Genomic DNA, 25,186 nt, shown 5'->3' on the forward strand with positions numbered 1-25,186 from the left:
TTACCTAGGCGGGGCCGTGGAAGAAGACTCCTCATCACTCCAAGGCTATTTAAACCACACCCGATAGATGAAGCGTGCTTCGCGTTATTCTGCATCTGCAGCAGAACGCTCACAGAGTCTGCTCCGGCTTTTCTTCTTCTGATCCTGGACCTGCAAGAATCCTACTTACCATTTCAGTATCCAGACATCAGCACCTGCAAAGAACAGAAACAACAGGTTAGCAAGGCGAACTTTACACGCAGCACTTACTCACCTGATCCATCGGCTTCGGCCGCTTCGTCACGCCGCATCTCCACCCGCAAAGGCAAAAGCATTGCCATACTTACCGGCACGCTGTGGATTCCGGATTTCTTCGTTCTGCATCGCCGCCTGTAAAGACAAAGCATCGTTAACAACTTACTGGCATTCTGCGGACTCCGGCGCTGCAAACCAACATCTGAAAGGCAAAAGAAAAGACATTAAGCAGGTATTTACTTACGTCCATCCCGCTCGTCGCAATAAAACGCCTGCAAATACTCCGGCGTCTCTTTAACACGAACTAAGCTGCAAGGAAAGAGACAATTAGAGCGCTTGCCATACTTACAAACTTCCAGGCGCTTTACTTCATTTTCCATCTCAAGAGCCATGCAATACATAAGGGAAAAGCATTATATAGAGTCTGCATATAAAAGTGCCACGCAATTAAAGACTATAAAGACAAAAGGTGTCCAGAAACTCACCGCTCGTGCAGACAACGACGGTAACCATCCTCTGAATTCAAGAGGCCTATGTTTCACCAGTGAAGGAACTGGCAACTGCACCCTGCACCAGACGCAGATGGAGAGCCCAGCATTCACCTATATAAGGTGAGCACGTTGACCTGGGGGCTCTACGAAAAAGCTGGGAAGAGAGAGGGAGAGAGGGACATTCAACTACCCAGACCATTAACCCCCATATTCTTTCACCTGCAGAAACCTCACTCTTTGAGTCCGACACACAGTGCGAAGAGGTTCGACCCCAGAAGCCAATCGAGTCCTGCACATCACTTTTCGAGTCACAGACAGGTTCCTGCCAAGACGCGCGCCTCCGTGGGAATCAGGTGAGCGTTACACTGTCCTTGTCACTGGACCATTATTTTCTTTCTTCAGCTGCCACAAACTGTCATTTCCTCCAAAGCTAGGTGGTGGTTTTCCAGCTTGATTTAAGGTTTATTGCCCCTACCCAACTTCCTTATCTTTGGAGTTCTATTGTCAGTGGGTTCAGCCCAGACCAGATTCTGTCCAACCTAGGAATTATCAAGGAGGTGTTAGTATCTACTGAGAGGCCCTTTTGTTTATGTCACCCTCTCAGCAGAAACCCGACAGTTTATGGTGGTTCCCTTCCTTGGGGGAAGCCTCAGCTCTGCCAACTGGAATAACGTTTTTGGATGCTCACAAAATCTAGTCAAGTCAGTTTAAAACCTTTATTTTCTTTAATTTGGCCCCGAATAAAAAAAAAAAAAAAAAAAAAAAAAAAAAGCCTTTTGGATAGACAGCCCATGTGTGTATTTTCACCAGCACCAAACCCCTCCACATTGCTAGATAATGGCTGGCTTTCATTCAACAGTTTACTTTTTAAAACTGGCATTTTTCTCCTTTAGTCTGCAAAGCCCATTTGTACATATGTGGTGAAAAGCTGGCATTTTTTTTTAAATTCGGTTTTGCATCTCCATCAGATTACCACGCTGTTCTTCAGCCATAGTTATTTCTTGTATGAAAGAGTTTTGTTTGAAGCACAGATGCATTGCGATTGACATGGCCCAGATAGCTGGAGTTCCTTTGAACTAATGATCTTTGATACTTTATGAAGAAAATGAACATGTTTTTCCGTGCAGGTAACAGTGGAGTTGCTTGTTGATTTTTTCTCAGAGTTGGTTTGACAGGGCCTGTCATTTAGAAATCATGCCTGGTTGTGCTGAAGCACAATGAGATATACTGGGGATGGCAGGGCCTTATTAATCACAGTGGTTTAAGGAATAACAGATGGAAATAGCATCAGAGCAGCATTTTTTAAAGGTGAAAAAGTTTCCTTTTTAATGGGGATTTTGGGCTTGCAGCAAGGCAACGCTGCTTTTTCCACTTTGTTCCATTTGTATATATCAGAACACACTGGCACGCTCCCTCAACGTGTCCCCTTGTTCTATCCTGCCCAATATGTGCTTGGCAAGACGGTGCAGCCTTCTTTTTGTTGCTGCAAAACACAGTTTTAAGGCCATGGTGCTCCCAGGAGCCAGCGCAACCATTTTGCCATTTCTGCGCAAATGAATCTTGGTTCTGGCGAAATTCTGTTCAGTGGGTCAATGTAGCCCACAACCATATGCAGTTTGTCACCCCCTTGGTTGGTACTCATGCTCGAGATGAAGAACTGAATAGAGTCTATGCCTCTATTGAGAATTGGCTGCTATGGAATAATTTGGCCCTGAACAGATCAACGAGAGCTGCTGATTATCGTTACGCAGCCTATGTCATCTAAACTGGGTTCAGCATATGACATCTTCCAATTGGGTGATGTCAAGATAATACGATTCAAAAAAGTCAAAATGTTGGGCGTTATTTTGATTTTTTAAAATTGTTTTTAATCAAACAAATTGATTTTTACAATTTACAACTTTGACTTTTTGGTCTCTTCTAGACTGGCGATTTCAAAGTCAGTGTTCGTGGCAGAAGAGTCACAACAAAAGGGTCTATACATCCTGTGCCGAAGTGATTGATAGCTCTTGTAGGTTTGTCGTCCGTTTTGGAAGATCTTAAAAGTTGCTATTTGCCACGTTACTTGGTCTCCAACTGATCATTCTGGACCACAAAGTTTCTTCATCCGGGTTTGTGAAGAAAGATTTGATGTATTGCGACCACTTGGTACCTGGCCATGATAAGAGAAGGTGACAAATAGTCTCCTTCACGTTTGTATCTTTGCATATTCTACAGGTATTAGTCGTTGAAGATGAAGTTGCGTGCTGGCCTACTAGGACATTTCTTGATGTATCCTTGCAATTCGTTCAGCTTTTTCCAAGTTGGGGGCAATTGGGATGTGAGTTTACAGCCACCAGCCACTGTTAGTGTCTCAATCCAGTCCAGTTTTTTAAATTTCTTTAGAACTTTGATAGGGTTACTGATTAGTTCTTATCCACTTGCTATTGTTTCCAGAAGTGCCAGATTGGAATTTCTCCAAGTTTTTAACATTTCACAGTGAGAGTCTCCCAGTGCTCTGTTTAACAAGGTATAAAAGGTATGTGCTGTCTGCCATCACACATTTCCTGTAGAGTATCAGAGTTGCAGTTCATCGTGCCTTTCATGGAGAGTAGGCCGAGTTCACGCCTTATTAATGCAGCCGGTGTAGATTTTGGTAAGCCTAGCACTGTTCCCCAGTAAAGAGCTTCTAGCTTCACCCATATTGATTTTGGTATAGCAGGCATCGCCTCGACACCATAGGTGATGGTAAGCACTACTTTCAGTTTGTAGAAATTTAGGGCAGGGATGGAAGAGAATCTGCCAAATTTTCTATCAATGGCCTTGCCCTGGGTGGCCAATTTACAAATTTTCAGAAGGAGATTGTCCTGCATTGCTTTGTCTTTTTTTGTGCTGTACAAGATTATGCCAAGGTATTTATAGTTTTTTTACTATGTCTATTTTCTTTTTGTCAAGAGTCCAGGTTATCTTTTCTGCCTGCTTGGGTGCTTTTTCAAATATCATAATTTTCGTCTTCTCAATGTTAATGGTGAGGTTGTTTGCCACTGTATAGTTTAGCAAATTATCCAGTTGACGTTGGAGCCCAATCAGAGCCTGATCGAATAAGATTAGATCATCTGCATACATACTGCAAAATCCTTGCTGATTTAGATTTATGTTGGTGTTTGTATGCAGGACTTTGATGTGTATCCACGTACTAGACCTGCAGGGTGGTCTAGTACCCAGATCTTCCCTTGGTTATGTTTTCAAACTTGGATTTGGGTATTTTAGTTTTGAATAATTTCCTAAAAATAACAATTTTTCAAAGCTTTGTTGTTTGTGATAAAAGAAGCTGTCCTCAAAGTGGAATATTGACTTTATTGGTTTTCCCTTGAGGGCAGATTTCACTTAAAAAAAAAAAACACTATTACCTAGTTGGTGTTTTTGTTGGCCAGTGGTCCTCACCTCAATTTTTTTCTTCTGCTTTTGTTTTTTTCTATTTCCTTTTTCTTAACATTAACAATATAGAGAATTTCTCTCTATATCCCTGTGTATTGGGTACACAGTCAAGATCCTTGATCAATCCTCGTCTTTCCTTTAATAGATCAAACTGTAATCTGGCATATTACATTCAGTTGTGCAGATACAGTATTCTAATGAGCCAACCGGTTTCAGTGGTAGAGACCACTTTCATCAGGGCTGTGACAGCTTGCAAATAATGGCGCTGTTAAGAGTGGCTTAATATAGCTTTATTGAATTCAAAATGGAGCAGTCCTCAACTTGGATGTCTCCTCTCTCCTTGGAAGTGGTCCTATGAGTGTGACTGTAGAGCTTCAGTCCCACTGCAATTGCTGGTGTGGTTCAGACTCCAGCATAGGGTACCTGTGGTCCCTCTAGCTGTACTTGTGTGTAATTTGGATCCAGTGAATGGTTCAGGTAGATAGTTACAGGGACATCACACTGGGTCTTATTGGAAAGGTAACCACTGGGGTGCATCCAAGTACGGTATGGTAATCTCAAGCAGGCGAGTAATTTTGCTGCAAGCTGCCAACACCGAACATGGGCGGTCTAACGGCAGAAGCCTGGAAATAGCCTTACAAATAAGGTGGCTGAGTCGACGTTTCCAGTAACCGTTAGATGTAGATCGGCCCTGATATTCCAGCACCCCAGCCTTAAGTCAGTGGTGAGATGGTTGGGCACCGAGTCCACCTGTCCAGATGATTCTACGGACTTGGGTTGCTATTTGACTCGCTGTAGTGTTAACGCTTTCGGGAGCCACGACCAAAAGCCTTGTTCGTTCGATCTGGGTGCACTAGGAGCAGCCGAGGGACCAGTTCCAGGTAAATCTTGAGTAAAGGTTCTTTTGTTTCTGTAAACTCCTTTGGTCTTGTCGGCAGTCGAGAAGATTCTTCCTTTTTTGTTTGTGAGTGAAGATGATTTTGTTCACCTCTTGTAGTAACAGATTTGAGGCCGAGCTCGATTCAAATTTGGATAGTGACTGCTTTGCCAGAGTGTATTTTGAGCGAACATCACCACCCTCGCTGTCTTTAGTATAAGGTACCGTTAGGGAGAATTCTCATTATATGGCTAATTTCGCTCACCTAGTGAGTCCCCCAGCAGCTTTGCTGGATTTCTGGAGTTTTCACTTGGTAAGAGCGTGAGTTTTTCCCCCACTCTTACCCATGTTTTGCCATGTGCATTTCCTCTGTTTTTGTGATTGTGGACTCTGGAGTACACCACTTCAGTAGCCCCCTTCTTTTGTGCGTTACACAGCACCTTCAGTGCAGTAACACTTTTGTCTTTTAGACTTCCCACCAACTCCATTTCTGAGGCGGACTACTGTCCCTCAGAAAAGGGTAAGGTTGCCATTAACTTTACATAGTCATTAAACCACAGATAGGGTACACCCCATCTTACATGGAGTACTGGAAAGGGTTAATCCTTCGCCCTTTTTATCTGTACCTCCTAGAGCATTGTTTCGCTCTTTTAACATTTAGACTTGGCTGGTGGCAGTGGTATCTACCCTAACTTTTACCGCGATTATACTATATAAACGTGGTATTGTTTTAGGCTATTATATTAGCCTGGAAGTTAAACCCGCTTGACCAAATACTTTTTCTTTTGGCTCCGGTTGGGTTTATTCGCCATTTCTTTTTGCTAAAATCCTTCTTGTATTTTACTTTGTGCGGCAAACCAGGTTTACCTTCTTTGTTCACTGTCTTTTGGAGGGCTTCTGCCAAGAAGCCCTCCTCTAGGCGCCTGGGTGTCTAGGTGAGCTGAATGTGAGGAAGGGGTGTAGTCACCCCCTGCACATGGTATCCTAGGAAACCCAGGTCGCACTTTTCCATGATTGGCTGTGGTGGTTGTCCGGGCAGGACAACCCGCCTGCTGCATGATTGACAGCCAGGCTGGGTGAATGGGGGATTTTCACATAAAAGGCAGGACTCTTGGGCTGGAAGTCAGTCGCCACTGGAACTACAAGGAACCGAAGAGAAGCGGAGAAGAAGTCAGCTGCTGCAACTATTCCATCCCGGTGAAGCCCTGCTGCAGTCCTCAGCTATCTATCCTTCGACGACAGCCAGAGGATCCTCTTCGTGGTCGAAATCGCTGCACACTGCTGTAGTTGTCCGGATAGCCACCTGAAGAGCCTCTCCTGTTTTTAGGGAACGCACCTTTTATTCACCGTCGCTGCCTGCCGGCTTCAGCCCTGTGTGGGGCAGACCCCTCCAGACGTCGTCCTCCGCACCGAAGCTCCAGGAATCGTGGGTTTGCAGGAAACTACCAGGAACAACTGCCGTGGCACCAGCTTCTTCACTGAATAAGGTACTGTGTTCTGCTTGAGGAATTAGGGTGAATCCCCTTTCTTCGCCTCCAAGGCTTGCCCTGGTCTTCCCTCCTCCTTATAACTTTTGCTTCCTCTGTTGACAATATCTAAGTACTCCTGGCTACGTTCAATCTTGAACTGTCCGACTGTGTGATCCTCGACAACAGGAACCCGGTTCCACTTGACACTGGCTCCGGCCTTTTGACTCTTGAATTTCTGTCCATGAGTATTCTCCGATTCTGTCTGCCTTGACTAAAGTATTGCCTATGATTTTTGCCCCCAACTCTCTGGTTTACTCAGGTGCCAAGTGTGTTTTTGCCCCGGTAACATTTCTTGTCACGGATACGCGTATCTTTAGTAAGACCAAACTGTCATTACTGTCAAAAAGTGATCGCATACGTATTCCTGGTAACGTCTTTTGTTTCACAACACCGGTCCGTTAAAACATAGGGTACTTACCTTGAGTTAGAGTGTACCAAAGTGAATTGGTTGGTTGTAGTGTATTTTACGTGTGATTTTGAATTAATAGAAGTGTTGTGTTTATAACAAACGGTTTAAAAATAAATGTACTTATATATTTTACCTGAAACCTTGAGTCAGTGTTTGCTTGAGTCACAGTAATTGTGGTCCCTTTGCGTAATCTCTGCTACTGCTCATATACTCTTGAGGTAAGCCTGGCTGCTATGCTACTGCTACCACTTTAACATAGTAGTGCAGGCTTGTACCCAAGGTAAAACTTCTATTACCGCCTGTAGTCTTAATTGTGTGTAGTGGTCCCTAAGGGCACTGCACAGGATTCTGCCTAACAGGTACCGAGTGATGCTCGTGTCTCTTCGGTTGTAGGTCCAAATAGTTGATTGTCGGCCATTTAGGTAGATGTTCACTCAGTTGAGACCTCCTTGAAGCTCCTCCTGAATGCGTATTTTGGGCTTTTCCTTCAGTTATATAATAATCCAGTCTTAATAGTTCGTCTTTTTCCCGCATTAGCAGGTCTTTGACTGTAGTTGCTATGTAGATGACTTATTGCCTTGTCACGACTGTGGCTCAGGTCCACTATTTTTAGGTCGTCAGTTTTGATTTGTTGTAACTTTGGTATATAGTGGAACAACTTCAATGCCGATCTTCTGTTTAAAGTCATGTCATCGTGAATTCCTGGGATTTGTTCCAATTTCAAGATCCACTTATGGAGGGCTTTGTCCATTCCCATATGCTTCCGGTATTTTTCAGTTCTTGATCTGTAACTAGTATCAAAAGTTGATTTTTTATGGCTCACTAAGTCTTTCCTCCGCAAAGGACATTTAAAGAATGGCGTTGACTCATGATTTTCTTTGGGTTTCTCGTTTGTTTCGACTCTTGGCTAGGGGGCCTAGCATTCCGGCTGATCCTCGTGTCCATTCGCTTATGTGACTCCTTATGCCTTTCTTGAGGAATGTTTGATCTCTGGGACGTTTCCTTGAGCAGTTTGTTTCTTCGTTCTTCCAATGTATGGAAGGGCGTCAAGGCAGCGACTTTGTGATCAGGAATGTTTAAGACAGCGTGTCGAGTGTCCGACGTCCCTTTCCTCTGGTTTTCAAGGGAAACTTGGTTCCTGACTGGCGCTTGGAGTTCATCACAAGGTGTTGGCTGATGTTCATTAAAGATTAATTCACCAGAAAGTCATCTGTAGTTGTAGGCGAAGCCTGTTGATCTAAGGGAGGGGTCACCCCATGCTGGAATAGATGTATAGGATCTGGTTGAGTCATCAACAAAGTTATAGATGGTGGTATAGTTTTAGGACGGCTTTCGGTGCAAAAGTTGACTGCCTTCGCTTTAGAAAGTTGTTTAGGCCTGGCGCCAAGTGCCTTTTCGTGGGGCTTTTCAGGCCTCATCTTTGAGTTGTTGAATATTGCGTATGCTTTGTCGAGGGCAAGTTTTGGTGTTAACTTGTTAGCATGATGTTGAAAGCACTCATCAGCAATAAGTACTACTACTTTATCTTTTACTGTTGAAATAGGAACTGGGATCATTTTTTTGATGTGTTAACAGGCTTAACAACTGAGCCTGTAGGAAGCAGGTTTGTCGTCGTCAGGTCAATAAAGGATGCTGGAGCTGTAATTGGAACCGGTTTTTCAGAGGAAGGATCAGCTTGTTTTTCCGGTTCCGCTAAGGTCTTCTCAATGGCCAAAAGTTGTGTTGTTAAGGTCTCAATAATTGAATTTGAGTGTTTGGTTCTTTCCTCTTGCGCCATTGTATATCCTTCAGGGTATATTAGCTTAGTGTGGATCATAGCTTGGAGCGTAGTGTGGTCTTTCATTGTGTCAGATTGATTCATAGAGCTTCATAAAGGGTGCTTGTGAAAATTGATAGCCGACATAATGGAGAAAATCTGTTTTTTTTCAGAGTGTCTTTTATGTTTGTCCCCGGCTGTGCTTGAGGCTTATTCAAGCGAAAAGGTGAGGGTGTTGGTCCTAGAGTTTCTCTAGGGTTTTTTTGGTTGGGGGCCCAGTCCAAAGAGAATCTGCGGTGAGGACTCGGATTCGGGTTTGGTTTAGCCGGGTCTGCATTGGTTTCAGATCGTGCGTGGCCACGGGCCGATGATATATTAGATGACTGAGTTGCTTGGACTTCTGGTTCAATGATACTCTTATTTATGCCCATAAGTATTAGGCCTGAGTCGGTGGACTCCTGAAGCCTAGATTGACTTATAGGTTCTCTCTCGGTCAGTTTTTCTTGTGGCAGAGAATTTTTCCGCTTGTGGACTGGACTGCCGATAGGAAGGACGACCACAGCTATTTGGTGCCCTGGAGCGTGTTCGTCGTTGGCGGTTTCTTTCTGGGTGTCACTTAGTGAGTTGGACGTAGTTTCTAGACATTGTAGTTGTGATGACTCTGGGCTAGATATCGCTGGTGAGGACACAACCTTAGGAAGGGAATCTTCTCTGTGGCACTAAGTTTCCCAGATCCGAAGATTCTAGGTTGTTTAGGTGCATCAGAGGTATCAGTAATGTTTCTTTTAAAGCAGAATTAGTGCTATGGAGACCTGGTTTTGCTACAGTCTTATCATTTGTCTTATTTATCCTTCTTAACTAATTGGCCGGTTGATTTTCCAGGACTGCCTCAAGAATCTCGGCATCTGACAGTTCATTAACGTTACTGGTGAGGTGATTTGTCTGTTTGTTGAAGAAATTAGCCAGCAGAGTTAGGGGAGATGTTTTCCAAACAGCCTTGTTCACGGTTGTGGTTTTTCTGCGTAGCTGTTTTTTTTTTTTTTTTGGAGAGCAGTCGGATAGGTTTTATTTTTGTTTGACAATTTCGAGGGGTTACAGGTTTTTGTTTTTCAGAACGGTGTTTCAAGCACTGGTCGATCTCGTTTCTTAGGGTTAGAAGTTTAAGCGAAATCAATTATCTCCGATTGCGCTTCAGTTTCAGAACGCCTAGGAGCGTGGTTGCCAAAACCCGAGGAAGAGCCTCCCCCCTCAGCGCTTCCCACAAAAGGAGGAGCCAGGTACCGAGTCTACAGAGGCCGCCGGCTCTCCCACAGGGAGGAGGGGCGATTCCTCCGTCACAGACGCATGGACCAGCGCCTGAACCGGGATGACTGCCGACGGTCTGGTCACGGCTCCATTTAGGATCAACTCCTGGGCAGATCCAACCGCCGTATGGGGGAGAGAATCCATGTCGCAGGAGACTACGTCCGCGCCCGCAGCACCACGATCCAGTCTAGACCCACGAATCGCTGCAGACGCCCCATCCCTCAACGGCGTTTGGTCCCGAGCATAGGTGGAAAAGGACTCCGGCATGGTGCTCCACGTTAGCCGTCAATCCCTCTCCGGGGGTAGTCGGTAAGCAAACTGGGTATGGGCTACTGGCCGCGGGAGAAGAAAGTGGTTGGCCAAATATAGGAAGATATTCATGATAACCCGGCGTTAAAAGAGAGGGACACCTCTTGTAGGGGAAAGTTCGTACCTGGGTCTAAGGGCCCAATCGCAGGTCTTGACGCAGCCCTTCCAGCCTGTGTCTCCATCTTCCATGTGTTTTTATTTTGCAGCCGGGGTGCAGGGATGTAGTCCAGTGGCTCAATGGTGGAGGCTGTGTCAATGTTTGTACGCAGATGGGTACTGCGGAGCCATCTCCCCTCTTCAATATGAGGGGATGTTTGTGGGGTGGCAGCCCTTACAGCCAAGCCTGCCATGACTGCAGGGCTGCCACTCACCGCCATTCCGCGTCCGCTCCACGGTAGCAGTCAGTCTTTGTAGTAGGGTGGACTGTAGACTCCTTCCAAAAAGATTAGCAGGGAAGACAGGCCAATAGAGGGTGCTGCAGGACGGCCACTCACCGCCACACTTGGGCGTTATCTTTGACCAGCAGTTCACAATGAGGGCTCATGTAGGGAGCCTGGTCTCAGCGGCCGTGTAATACATTAAGCTTCTAGCTCATCTTAGACCCCTTATCACACAGGCCAACGCAGAGACAATAGCAAGAGCTATTATAGGTGTAAAATTTTATTTTTGCTGTAGCCTTTTAGCTGGACTTAGCAAAACGGAAGAGTACAGATTACAAGTTATCCAAAATGGCACAGTGAGGGTGGTCATGGGCCTCTCCAGACGAGATCATGTCTCAAAGGCTAGAAGAGCATTGCACTGGCTCCCGGTGGAGGCCAGAGTACGCTTTCGCATCCTAGTGTTCACATTTAAATGCGCACTTGGCATTGTGCCCAGTTATCTTCAGTAGCTCTTTGCGGAAAAGGTTTCTAGCAGAGCCCTCAGATCTAATGATCAGAAACTTTTAGTGATTCCTAGATGTAGAACCATGAAGGCAGAAGTGTGAGCTTTTTTCATTGCTGCTCCCAAAGCCTGGAACGATCATTATGATCTCTGATCCCAGAATAAGTTAGAACCCTTCAAGAGAAAGTTACTCTTTCTCTTGACCCTTGCATGACCCTCTCTTTTGGTTTCCCGTTCATGAGGTCTCCCTACTGGTTCTTTGATTGTTTTGCGCTTTTTTGTTTGTCAGCACCCTAATGCCCATGCGTCTAAGGTCTGTGCGATACAAATATTTAAAGTAAAGTTCTTCCGTCATGCATAATGCCAGTCATGGTATTAGAGCATTATATAAAAGATAAAGCACAATATACTTACCAGACAAACCTGTATTCATCTAAGAATAAATCTAGACCTGCAGTTGGGCTGTCCAATAAACCAAGGAAGACTTAAAATTGAACTATACGCAGACTTCTGTGAGTTGGAAAAACGTTCAAGAACACGGAACCAAAAACTTTATTGGAATGGAGTAATGTGATCTGTTTTTGGAGCTCAAGACATGTATACCCTTGAGTGGGTAACCAAACTAAAGCAAACTAATTGCAATGCCACATTCTGGCCGAATGTCCAATTCTGAAGTGTAACAAAAGAGAAGGAATCCAATAGCACACTTTCATTCTAAAGTGCCATCCTACAAAATTACCAAAAAGCAAGAGGAGATGTACAAGAAAGCTGATAGGGAACGGAGCCCAATCTCACAGAACTAAAGAAAGGAAATCAAGGTAAGCATTGTATTCTGGTAGACAGTAGATCTTTAAGTCAGAGAACTGAACAAGAAGTCTGAGTGAAGACATGGTGAAATATCCCAAGCTGGATGAAGTTTAAGACAGTAGCCCAATCCTGGCAAATTCCTGTACTTGGATACATCTTTGGAAAGAAATTGTGTGTTGCCAGAACATTCTTTGTAACGCCATGCCATGCAGAAGAACATGCCAGATCTTGACCAAACAATGCATTATAATGCAGTATATTTTAGCCGAACCAACTATACGTCTAACACACAATATCATGGTCATGTTGGGTTTCTCCATCGCGACTTCCCACAGTATAAAGTGAGCAGTGCAACTTGTGTCTGGAGGGACGGTCATACCTGTTGATGCAAGTGTGTCTTATTATATGACTAACAGACTTGCACACACCGTTTATTTTAACAGTCTGTAGAACCAATTGTGCTTGAGCAAATATTTTTGCCTGATTCATTTCTACATTTTATTGCAGTGAAAACCCCCTCAATTCATGAAACCACCTGGAGAAGGGTGCAGGCTTAGGGCTTGCTGTACTCACAATGGCGATACTTAAGCCAGTTTGTATTTTAATCTGTTTTTTATAGCACAGACCTAACACACGGCACCATTCACACAGCAATGGCAAGGTGTGTAGAGGAGGCCCACAGTACAGACAGAGGGTACAACCGTTACATTTGTGTGAGATCTGTGTTCAATTGGCACTTAATTTACGATTTGGTCCAAAATAACCCAAGGGGTAGAGTTGAACTGATGTGCAAGAATGACAACAATTTCATCATTAACTTGGACACACAATTTCCGAAACATGTAAAGGATGGCAATTTACTTTGAGGGATATATATCTCCAAATTTACATGGGAATTTCGTGAATTTCCAGTACACTAAAAGTTAGAACAATACAAAAATCGAGGACCAGGTCCTGTATAACTACCAGTTAATATCCACACCCTTACCTTCTTCTCCTTGGACAGGTTCCTCAACCAGAAGCTCAGTCATACATTCCCAGTCCTTCAGCAGATCTTGTGAGCTCTCCCAAAGACTGTCCACCAAGTAGGCAGCATGTTCATGCAACTACAAACAAAGTTTACAAGCATGAACAATGCTCACAGGTGACCCCTTAACCCTCAAGGACAATTGTAGAAAGTTTAAAAGCTGACAAATTGAATACTTCAAAAGATTCCAAAATATAAACATCAGACAGTCCCAAGATTTACAATAGCCTTTACATCAAGAGGAACTTAAAGAATGGGTTTGAAAAAGGACTTTCAGGAGAAGAGCATGTCAAATGTGTGCACAGCTAGATTTTCATCTTTACAGTAACAATTAAGTTGCCATTCCACAATATTCTGCAATTGTAGCTCACCTCGCTCTCTAGAAAGAATAGCACTAACATCTTAATGAGGTTCCCATTGGGGCTATTCCGTCCTCGCTGCTTTGCCAATGCCTCCTCTGCCTGAGGGTCATGTCTGCTAAAAAGTCTGAAAAACAAAATAATTAGTACATCAAGGGTGAAACACCTTCTATAACTCAAAGCAGACATTTTGATACAGCATAAACACAAATGCTAATCTTAAAGAAAAATGTGTAAACCTATTTTTGTGTAATTATGTATACAGAGCGGTAATATGATTAACTACAGCCACAATCATCAAGTTGCCCCGCACCTTTCAAGAGTGACAGAAGCTTTGGCCACGACAAGGCCAGACGTAATGCTGAATGTTGACTGCTCAGCAAATTAAGAGGGTACATGCCAGTCCAAGTAGAGGGGGAAAAAAAAAATAGGACAGGGCTACTAGTGCCTTGTGCAGTTCTGTAAAATCAGACCACTCTCCTCTGGTGGGGACCAGTGTAGAATGATTTGCACAGCTTGCATTGAGCACATTTGACCACCTTTGCAATAACATTTCACTCAGTTGGCGGGAAGAGTCCAAATCCAGTTGAACCCAAGACTCCTTTAGCCTTGGTGTAGGTGACCCAGAAAGAGGGGATGCTAAGGACCATCAAGTCCAGCTTGCTTAAGGTTGTGAGTATAGTGCAAAACCTGCAGGCATTCGGTTAATGTGAAGCAGCTGAAGGGTACGAATCTTTAACCAGTTGTCAGATGAAAACACTACCATGTCGAGTGGCACAGCTTCTAATTAAGGGCAGATGGAAGCAGGCAATTGGGCAAGTTCTCAACCACTGTACCACAAATAAAGGGAGTTTGTTAAAACCTGCCACTTCATAGTCTTGTGAATGCACATCTCTAAATTAACAAGAGAATAGGGGTGGGGGGCACTACTGTTGACGAATAATTTGCAACAAGGGCACTAAAACTTCTGCTAGTAGTAATTTATGTTAAGGAACAAGTTACTTACCTGTAACTGTTCTCCAGCATGGGTCTGGCATGGATTCACATGCTCATGAATATTCCCAGTCAGGTCGGGAATCCTCGGTATAGAAAAAAATCAGTATCAGTTTCGTTTCTGATCTGTCTTTCTTAGTAGTAACCAATCACTGGTCTCTGGGTCATACTGACCCCAGCCAATGACTGCCCTCTCCCTAAGCCCCACCTCCGGCAGCCATCCTCAGATTTGGTAGCACGTAAAGTGGCAGTATGACCAAGTGAAGAGCCGCAGAGGGGTAGGCGGGAGGGTTCGCATGTGAATCCATGCCAGACCCATGCTGGAGAACAACAGTTACAAGTAAGTAACTTGTTCCTTCTCCAGCATGGGGTCTGGCATGGATTCACATGCTCATGAATAAGAGAATACATAGCAGTACACAGATGCACAACCACAGGAGGTGGCAACAGGCTCAACATTAAGCAATACAACAACTCAACATTAAGCAACTCTTACCTCCTCACCAGGCTCACCTTAGGTGAACAGGTTGCGCAGCACTGCTTGGCCGATCCTGGACTCCTCCCTGGAGTCCCGATCGACGCAGTAGAATCTTGTGAAGGTGTGCGTCGACCTCCACGTCGCAGCCCTGCAGATGTCCAGCAGGGGCACACCAGACAGGAACGCCGTGGTAGCAGCGACCGCTCTGGTCGAATGAGCTCTCGGACGGCCGGGCAGCTGTCGGTTTGCCAACCGGTGACAGTGCATGATGCAGCCGGAGAGCCATCTGGAAATGGAATTCTTTGAGAGAGCCATTCCCTTGATTCACAGTCCCAAAGTTCACAAAAAGCTGCGACGTCTTCCGAATACTCTTCGTGCGGTCCACATAGAACTTCAGCGCTCTAGCTACATCCAGCGAGTGCAAAGTCCTCTCGGCCGGCGACGAAGGCGACGGGAAGAAAACTGGCAACACCAAGGGCTCGTTGAGGTGGAAGTCCGACGGCACCTTGGGCATAAAGGATGAGTGTGTCCTCAGCACCACCCTCGTGTCATGAAAAGTCAAGTATGGAGGCTTGCAAGATAGGGCCTGGATCTCTCCCACTCGTCGTGCGGAGGTGATGGCCACGAGGAAAGCCGTCTTCCATGACAGGAACTTCAAAGGCGCCAAATGCATAGGCTCGAATGGGGCCCCCATGAGCTTGGTCAACACCACATTAAGCTCCCACGCCGGGGCAGAAGCCTTCACCGGCAGGAATGATCGGAATAGTCCCTTCATGAATTCTTTCACCAGGCGATGAGACCACAAGGACGCCCGTCCCGTCGTCCTGGTATATCGGGAGATTGCAGCCAGATGTATTTTGAGGGAGTCGTGAGCCAGTCCAGCTTTGGCCAGCGACAGTAGGTATGGCAGTACTTGAGGGGCCGTAATCAGCAGAGGGTTAATCTGTGCACGGCACCAGACAGAGAACCTCTTCCATTTATGTCCCTAGCACTTGAGAGTTGAGGACGCCCTGGCCTTTGCAAGAACCTCTCTGCAGTCGGCCGGGACGTCGTACCCTCCAAACTCTAGTGCTGCAGGAGCCAGGCCTGCAAGTTCAGCGACTCTGGGTTGTGATGAAGAATGGCGCCTCCTTCTCTGGAGAGGTGGTCTGCGTCCGTCGTTGACTGGTGGGGACGTTGACAAGTCCAGAAGGTCCGGGAACCAGATCTGTCTCGGCCACGCCGGTGCGACGAGGATCATCCTGCACCGGGACCTCTTGAGCTGGTTGATGAGCCGGAGCATCAACAGGAGCGGAGGGAACGCATAAAGAAATAGGCCGTCCCAGGGGAACGAGAAAGCATCGCCCATGCTCCTCGGCTGGGGGAACCTGCTGGCGAACCTCCGGCACTTGGAATTAGTCGCGGAGAGATCGATTTGGGGTTCGCCACATCGTCGGAAGAGTCAATCCACTTGATCCTGGCTTAGTTCCCACTCGTGGCACGAGCGCAGTTCCCTGCTGAGTGAGTCGGCGATCGTGTTTTTTATTCCTGCCAGAGGAAGAGGCACCAGAAACATCCCTTGGGCGACAGCCCAATGCCACAGATCTTGGGCTTCCTTGGATAGGGCCGGGGACTGGTTCCGCCCTGCTTCCGGATGTAGAACATTGTGGTGGTGTTGTCGGTGAAGATCCTCACCACCTTGCCCTTGAGGGACGGAAGAAAAGACCTTGGGGCCCAGAACACCGCGCGGAGCTCCAAGATGTTGATGTGGAGAGACTTCTCCTCCGGGAGCCAAAGGCCTCTCGCGTGAATATCTCCGGAGTGTGCTCCCCAACCTTCCAGGGAGGCGTCCGTCGTCACCGTCACCTGGTGAGCTGGGGTCTGAAAGTCCGTGCCCGCCGACAGATGGGAGCGGATACCCAACCACCGGATCGCCTGACGGAACGTCTCGGTGAGAGGGATCCTGTCCTCGAAGCTGCCCGTCGACTGGATCCAGCGGGCGTCGAGGAACTCCTGTAAGGGTCTCATCCGAAGCCTGCAAAGGCGCACCAGATAAATGCAGGAGGACATCATCCCGAGGAGGGACTTGATAGATCTTACCCTGGCCATGTCTGTGGCCAGCAGACGCTGCACTTTGCCCAGAATGGTCCTGGTCCTTTCCTCCGATGGCGAGGCCAGCAGCGCCACTGTGTCGAGCTTGGCTCCCAGAAACAGGGCGACTTGCGACGAAACCAGGTGGGATTTTGGAAAGTTTATGGAGAATCCCAGGTCCGTGAGCAGCTGGACGGTCTTCGCAGTGTGCTCCACGGCGAGCTCCCTTGTCCTTGCCCGGATGAGCCAGTCGTCCAGGTAGGGGTAGACGTGGATCCCCTGTAGGCGCAGCCGTGCTGCCACTGGTGCGAGGCACTTGGTGAACACCCTGGGTGCCGACTTCAATCCGAACGGGAGGGCCTTGAACTGGTAGTGCCGCCCTTGGACCACGAACCTGAGGAACTTTCGTTGTCTTTTTAGAATGGGGATGTGGAAGTAGGCATCCTCCAAGTCCAACGACGACAAGAAATCGTCGTCCTCCAGTTGTCCCAGCACATGCTGGAGGGTGACCATATGGAACTTCTGTGCCTTGATGTACTTGTTCAGTCGTCGTAGGTCCAGGATGGGGCGCCATCCTCCTGTCTTCTTTTTTACGAGGAAGTATCTTGAGTAAACCTCCAGAGCCCCGAAGCCTCTTTGGGACGAGCTCGATGGCACCTTTCTTGAGCATCGCCCTTACTTCCAACAGTAGTTGAGGGACGTGCTTTTCCTTCCTGGCCATGGGTGGAACGCGAGGGCACTTTTTCTGAAACTTGAGGGCATGCCATTGGGCCAGGGCATCCAGCACCCAACGGTCGGTGGAGATGGACTCCCACACGCTGACGAATCTCGCCAGCCGGCCTCCCACCGGGGTGCTTCGGCGGGGGCCCGACCACACGGTCGGTTCAATCTTGTTTGGAGGCCACCTTGCCTCCTTGACCTCCTCGTCGATGACGACGGGCACCACCTGACTTGCCGTGTCCCCTGTAGGCTTCCTGGGACGAAGATCTTGCCGCTTGGCGGTAAGTGGAGGAGCCACTGCCGGATCCCTTGGAGGCACCTTGTCTGCCTCCGGAGCTCCGAAAGGACGGCCGTCGTTGTTGGAGCACTCCCAGTGCCCGGGCAGTCTCTTCTTGATGGCCTGAAGGGACTCATCAACCACCTTCCCTAACAGGTTGTTCCCGTCGAAGGGCATGTCCAAAACCTTGGTTTGTACGTCCTGGCAGAAATCCGTGGCCTTGAGCCATCCTCGTCGTCTCAAGCAAACGCTGTTGCCGAACTGACAGAAACCGGTGTCGGCGATGTCCGTTGCCACCATGATGGCGTGGTCCGAAGCAATCACCCCCTACTGTAGGATTTCAAGGGCCTCAGCCCTTTTGGCGTCCGGAAGGAAGTCCAACAGAGGGGCGATTTTGAACCACAACTCCCTGTCATAGCAGGCTACGATAGCCAGGGCGTTGGCAGCCTTAATAGTCGTCGCTGTGGATGAGATGATCCTTCGTCCCATCGTGTCCAACTTCCTGCCCTCGCCGTCCGGCGGGGAAGTTGATGGCGAGGCCGATGCCCCCCAGCTTTCTTCTTTGCCACCGCCGAGACGACCGAATCCGGGGTAGGTTGTGCCCAAAGGCACAAGGGGGCAGCGTCGGGGACCCGGTACTTCTTCTCGTAACAGTCCCTCTTTGCCGGCGCCGTGGCAGGGTTCTTGAGGAGGGCGAGCCCCTCATCCCAGATGTCATCAAGAAGCGGTACGGCGAGGACCGTCTTCCTTTTAGCCTCGCGCCGTTGGTAAAGGAACCCTTCTTTCTTCTTTTCTTCTGGGCAGAGCTGAAAAAGCTCGGATGCCCTGGCAATCATGGCATGAAAGGATCCAATCTCTTTGGGCGGGGACGCCCGAGCAGGCGGCGACGGGGGACACGTCCCGTCGTCGCCTCCGTCATCTGTACCATGCCTGTATCATCCCCGTGGGTAGTAGACCGGGGGAAGGCAGAGTATGCCGCAGAGGTGGGAGAGGTGGTGTAGGATGCGTCCTCCTCCTCTTATGCGGTGGACTCTGAAGGTCCTGGCTCCGGTTCCCCTGTCGGGTCTGGCTCAGGTACCTCAGTCAGGGGAAGGGGCAACCTTGTCCTTATCTCCGAGTATAAGGGCTGAATCGCTGACAAAATGGCCGCTGAGGTGTCCTGCGGCGCCGGAAACTACGCGCGCGAGGGCTCTTGAGGAGCCTTGTCGGCGACACCATCGCTCTCGTCATCGCCCGCGTCGGGATCCCGCCCGATGGGCTGGGCCTCTTCCACGACTTCGATGAGCTCTTCTTCAGAGGTCGTGTCCGTATCCATGACGGCCACCAGCCCCTCCCCCACCTTTTCCCACAAGGACTTTGTGGGGGTCTTCTCAATGGCCCTGAAAGAAGACTCTCCGCTGTGGCAGGGAAACTGGGTCCTGAGGGCGCCTCCACTGGTGTAGCCTCCACAGGCTGAGCCAGGGCCGCGGCGACATCCTCAATCGTGGTCTTAGCAGGGTGAATTAAGGCCATTGTCACCTTCTGGACGCCTGGGGCCTTCACTTCGGGGGGAGAGTCCAAGCCTCGCTCCCGCTCTGCCGGAATCTTCGAGATCGACCGGGGCATCTCCAGAAGCTTCGCCGGGTTCTCAGACTTCCTCTTAACCGAGCCAGAGCGTTGGCTCGTGGTTGATGGCGCCGGGGAGGATGCGCCCTGCCTGGCAGCCAAGGAGCACGACCGTTCGGCGCTCCCGGTGCCCGCGGACTCGCAGTGCTTAGCCTTTTGTTGGGCCCCCGTCGCCGGGGCGCCCTCACAGGACTTAGAAGACCGCTCGGACTTCTTTTTCTTCTTCTCGCCTGACGGGCTCTTCCCTACCAGCCAGTTGGCGAGACGGAGGTGGCGATCCTTTATGGTCCGCTCCGACATGTTCCCACAAAACGCACAGTCCTTTCTCCTTGTGTCTCTTGTCCTCATGGAGACAGTAGAGGCATAACGAATGCTCGTCCTCCTTGAAAACCTTCTGAAGCTGGCATCCAGGGCAGGTCCTGAACAGCTTCCCGGGCGTCGAGCTTCCTTTCTCCTGGGCCATGTCTGGGGTAGGCCTCGGAACTTCTGGAATCCTCCAAAAGCATAACTCGACAAAATCTTCACCCTTGAGGGGGCGTAGAAAACTCCGAAACGGATCCCTGTTGATCGGATGTAGAAACGGTGGAGCTTGAGGCTCTATTTAAGCGAAAAATGAGAAAAATCTCCTGAAAAAGCGCGAAAACGCAGCAAAAGCTCGAGAGCTACAGCACGAGGACTCCCAACACTTGAACGTGCGGTAAAAATCTGAGGATGGCTGCCGGAGGCGGGGCTTAGGGAGAGGGCAGTCATTGGATGGGGGCAGTATGACCCAGAGACTGGTTACTACTAAGAAAGAGATCAGAAACGAAACTGATACTGATTTTTTTCTATACCGAGGATTCCCGGCCTGACGATGGGGAATATTCATGAGCATGTGATGTGAATCCATGCCAGACCCCGTGCTGAAGAACATATATTTCAGCTACAAACAGGGAAAAAAAGCCTCAAGGCCACCCGAGACTAAGGAGCTATAGTCGAACAAAAACCAGTTGTTGCCAGCTAGTGCTCCAAAACGAACTCCTACGGAATATAAAATCACAATGTAATTAAAACATGTGTAGAAGAGCCTACCAACAAAGCTCCTCACATGTCCCAATGCTGGTTGATAGTCATAATACAACTTCACTGTTACTTTCCTCAAAATGGTACATCGTGTCATTCAACAACAAAGTAGGTTCACTTCTGTGTTATTCAGTCCATCAATATACGAGGATATCACTTATCCAATGAAGGCCACACGCACATTTCAATTTTTGTACAAATATGTTAGAAGCAAATTTCATTCAAGACAATGGTCCATACAACTCAAAAAGAGGAACAAAATATATAACACCATATTGAATGGCAAGTAAAATAAAGCAATTGTATGCAACAACGCAAACGGTTTTGTTTCTTCAAACAATTTAAAAAAAGATTATTTCAAAGCACAATTAGAAAATAAATAATTTAAGGACAATTGTGTCTCTCCTAATGAACTCCAATCTAGATGACATTTGGCAACGTGTTTCGCATACATCCAAGATCCTTCTTCAGGGCCTTGGAGTCAACAATGTTCTAGTCGTAACACAATACATTCAAAACTTAATAGTTTATCTACAAAGCAATGCAGAAAACATCAATATGTCTATTACTGTAACAGGTTTAATCATAAAGGTTAAATCTAAAAATCGCAGCACTAACCTCAATGCCATTTCTTCACAATGATCCTTGTGTGGTTCCAGCCCTGTAGTCCGGGAATAGTTTGATCAGGATGATGTCTCTAAATGCATAATAAAACAGGAGATGGGTGGGAGGGAAACCCCACTTACCCGACTCTCGTCTAGGTGGTATATAGCCGGTGTAAAGAGCCAAAGTTCATCCATGCTGGTTAGAGAAGAACCGATGTATTGGAGAGAAGGATAGCGAGTAAGTACTTGGTCCCATCATCCATACCCATGGAGCTAAGATGAGCGTATAGTATATATCCTCCAACTGTGCTGCGCGTAATTAAGAGAGCTGTAAGTGATGCAATCAACTCTTAAACAGTAAGACGGGTAGTGTCCCCAAACGATGGTGATGTGTATTTACTACGTAATGCGTACTTAATCCGTTCGTCCATAGCACAGTAGCCAGGCTATGCGTCAGATATTGGTTCCTGAACTGTAATGCATGTGGTTAAGAATGCTGTGGGTGATAAAGGCAACCTTCAACCGTATCAGGCGGGCAGTGCCCCCAAATGGTGGCGATTCACAGTAACCGCGTACTGCCAATATATCCATTCATGCTCAAAGGTGTTGGAATGCACTTGCAGCACTGGGGTTAACTAATAAACAAAGTGCGTCTTGTGGGGCCGGTATGCATACATATGCTACAGTGAGAGGAATTAATTGTGTGTAGGATGCCACTGCTTATGCTAGTGTGGCATACATAGGGTACTCATCCGCTGATGATACGGAGGATCTGACCACTTAACTGCTCGTGTTTCACCTAAGCGTACGGTCACCATCTCAATTGCTGCTCATTGCAGCGATTCAATGTTTATGGTGTCTCCTGTATACCAACGCGCATGTGTGAGGGTATCCAGTCCGAGCGCCGTCCATCTTGGTTCCATGCTTGGTTGCCAATAGCACCACAAGTTTAAACAACGCCAGAATGAGGAACGTGCAAGTTAAAGTAAAAGTCAGGTCACTCAGTGTAATCAAATAGAACTAGGGAGCGCCCCCACTAGCGATTAATAGGAGCAAATGCCTCCTATGCTACATTAACTGCTGACCGTTCGAGTTTAGAATGGATCTGTATCAACAGATCCAACTGACAGTAGGGAGAGGAGCAACTCATCCGAAAGACACCCAGTCTTCCGGTTGGGTGCCCCAAAACCACCTACCCAAATTTGTGTCTATTAAAGAGCCATCTTGAGGCAACAATACATATTAAAGGGAACATCAAAGTGGTATGTGTCTCGAACAGGGGCTCATGTCCTTTACCCCCAAGTGAGGCAACAAACAACTGTGATGACTTGCAGAATTCTTTAGTGTGAGCTACATAAATCTTGAGGCCTCGCGTGAGGGACTGCAAGGCTCGTGCTGCTGGATATTGAGAGCCAAAGAACACAGGCAGTATTAGCGGTTCATTCAGGTGGAAGGCTGAGGGCACCTTCGGCATGAATGAAAGGTTTGTACCGAGAACCACCTTGGACTGTTAAAAACTCAAGTAGAGAGGTTTGCAGGATAAGCTTGCAGCACACCTACCCACCTACCCGCCTGGCTGAAGTGATGGCCACTAGAACAGCGGTCTTTCAGGAGAGGAACTTTAACAGAGCTCTTTAGTGAGACCTGTAAGTAGCTGTTGTAGTTGAATCGGAAGCGGCTGTGCGAGAGTAGGCAGTCTCACAGTGCGGCTTGATTCAGCTGTTACGTTGGAGTTTCTAGGTTCCTTCCTCTAATCACGCGAGAGGAAGACGAGGCGGCGGCACGTGGGTATTGGGGAGCGTGTGCCTTGGTCAATGCAGGCAGTCCGGCTGAGGCAGCGAATTTAAGCCGCAAGGAGCAAGGTTCTCTCTAAACATAAGACAATAGTAAGGTAAAATACCTACTTGCTCCTCAATCTAGGACCGAGATTTTCCAGTGAATGCCGTCCTTTTAGTCCCTTATAGTCCCTCTCTCTTCAGTACACCGTCGACTACCTGGTTCATAATCGCCGTCCCACACACTTAAAGTTAGAGTTCTGTGCGAGAGGCGGGACTAATCTGCTTCCATGCCAAAACTACAAATGAGTGAAGACTGTGGGCCGGAGTGCCTTTGATTCGCAGTGTGCGCAGTATCTGCACGGGTAAAATTTGACCTGATCCTGACAACATATTTTGGGTCTGTATTTGTATTATAGTTAACACACGCGAGGACTGCGGGCGTTGTGCTGTTGACTCGCACGGGTGTAAAGGAAAGCTTTTCCCTCATTTTAAAACATTTCTGGGAAACTGAGGGAGAACAGAGATCACAACAGCCCTTACATCAAAATCTGTTGCCTATTTTTTTCTCCTAAAAATAATTTGCTACTCAGGTTTGCAAAGAGAATCTGAGGAAAAATAAGTGTGCGTCGTCCATCTAAGCTGACGTTGTTAACACACTGAAGTCAAATAAAATGTCTAAATCCTATTTCCTAAGAAGCACGGCTTCAGCAGAGGATTGCAGGTCCCTTGACCCCGAACGTCAAACAGACCCTAACACAAGTACTTCAACGGTGGAAAGAACCACCTTTAGACCTTACAAATCTGGGGGCAGTAGGTTCTATCCTCCGCCATGTGTCTTCCCGGCAGACAATCAAAAACCGACTGGATCAGGGATGGGGTCTGTCTCCTTTATATTTGATCAAGAAAATGGGGTAACTACACCAGTGTTCCACCCCCTCAAAGACACCTTACAGCAAATCCAAACTATGTACCAACAACCACCAGAATGAAGAACACTGTAGTGAACCACTTCCCTTTGGGCTCAACAGATCAAGTTGACGCAATTGCGACTGTTGGAAAATAAAGAAAATTCTGGTTTGTGCTCTATTGAATCTCACAGAGCCCATAATCAACATATTGACATCCTCAATGACAACATTTTGGAAGTTGAGAACTGTGTTCCTCCAAATTCATCGTACAAACTTGATACGATTTCGGTGTTTTTGGAGAACTCAAATGCTGCCAAAAATATGAGAACACCCCAAAGAAAGTGAACGAAAAACCACCAAAAGATGCTATATCAGGGTCAATTCAAGGGAAGGAGTTGGACACCCCTACAATAGTGGCACTTAACTTTGTCCCGAGTTCTTTGGTGAAGGTCTTTGAAAATCTAAAATCGGAAGTGCAACAGCATACTGGGAACCTCTTGGAGATTACAAATTAACAAGTCAAATATGGTGGCTGTAAAATCAGCAGTTAATGAGTCAGTGAAGGAACTACTGTCTATTAACTTCGAAGTTTCAAATGGACAAAATGTACACTCTCACAGATCAGTGGATTGGAGTAAAGGAGGAATTAACATTATTGAACTCTAATCTTGGAGAAGGAAGAAATGAGATTCCATCAAGTCGATGCCATTGCGGTATGCAGTTGCTTGCAATGAATCCTGTGAATAGCCATATGGATGACACTCCTCTCTCAAACAGTTTTGGAGGAGTTTCGACGGTTAACAAAAATAGCAGAACAGGAAGAAAACCCAGTTATTACAGCTGAAGATCCTACTCTTAATGAAACTCCAGTAGTGAATGAAAAGGGAGGGGGGTGTAAAAAAAGACAAGTCGAAGAAATCGAAAAAAACTCGATCAATCCAAACGAAAGAAGCATCAACCACCCCTTCTTAGCCAGGGCCTCCACCTACATCCTTCTGCAGTGGAATCCCAGATCTGGCCTCTGCCCTGATGGTAAGCCTCTGCCTGTTCCTTTTGTGGCTGGGGGATGCGGAGGTACTCTGCCAGGCTGGAGATTGTCGTGGAATGCCCTTGCCAACGAAGGTACATCCTCTCCTCGTTGGTGTCCTGCTGATCCCCTGTGCCGATAGTGGCCGCTGGGTCAACCAGTTTACACTTGTGTGAGGGTGCTGTAGGTGGAGGTGGAGCTACAGCGACCGTTGCCACCGGTGTCATGGGTTGTGCCAGCTGCTGAAGAAGCATGGGTGGG

The 25,186-nt window shown here is 47.3% G+C and overlaps 1 protein-coding gene across 5 annotated transcripts in view; it reads right to left on the reverse strand.

Annotated features, from left to right (window-relative positions):
* The window catches only part of STAG1 (STAG1 cohesin complex component), a 2,120,576-nt gene that overhangs the window by 815,287 nt on the left and 1,280,103 nt on the right, over window positions 1-25,186 (reverse strand). For all 5 annotated transcript variants that reach the window (XM_069618021.1, XM_069618024.1, XM_069618022.1 and 2 more), the window contains 2 exons: window positions 13,415-13,529; window positions 13,005-13,122 (listed from right to left, as the gene is read on the reverse strand). In XM_069618021.1, coding sequence (XP_069474122.1) covers window positions 13,005-13,122; window positions 13,415-13,529 — 233 coding nt within the window. The remainder of the gene's footprint in view (window positions 1-13,004; window positions 13,123-13,414; window positions 13,530-25,186) is intronic.

This window comes from Ambystoma mexicanum, chromosome 10, assembly GCF_040938575.1.
Source record: "Ambystoma mexicanum isolate Mex_15411 chromosome 10, UKY_AmexF1_1, whole genome shotgun sequence".
In the NCBI taxonomy this organism is placed as follows: Eukaryota; Metazoa; Chordata; class Amphibia; order Caudata; family Ambystomatidae; genus Ambystoma; species Ambystoma mexicanum.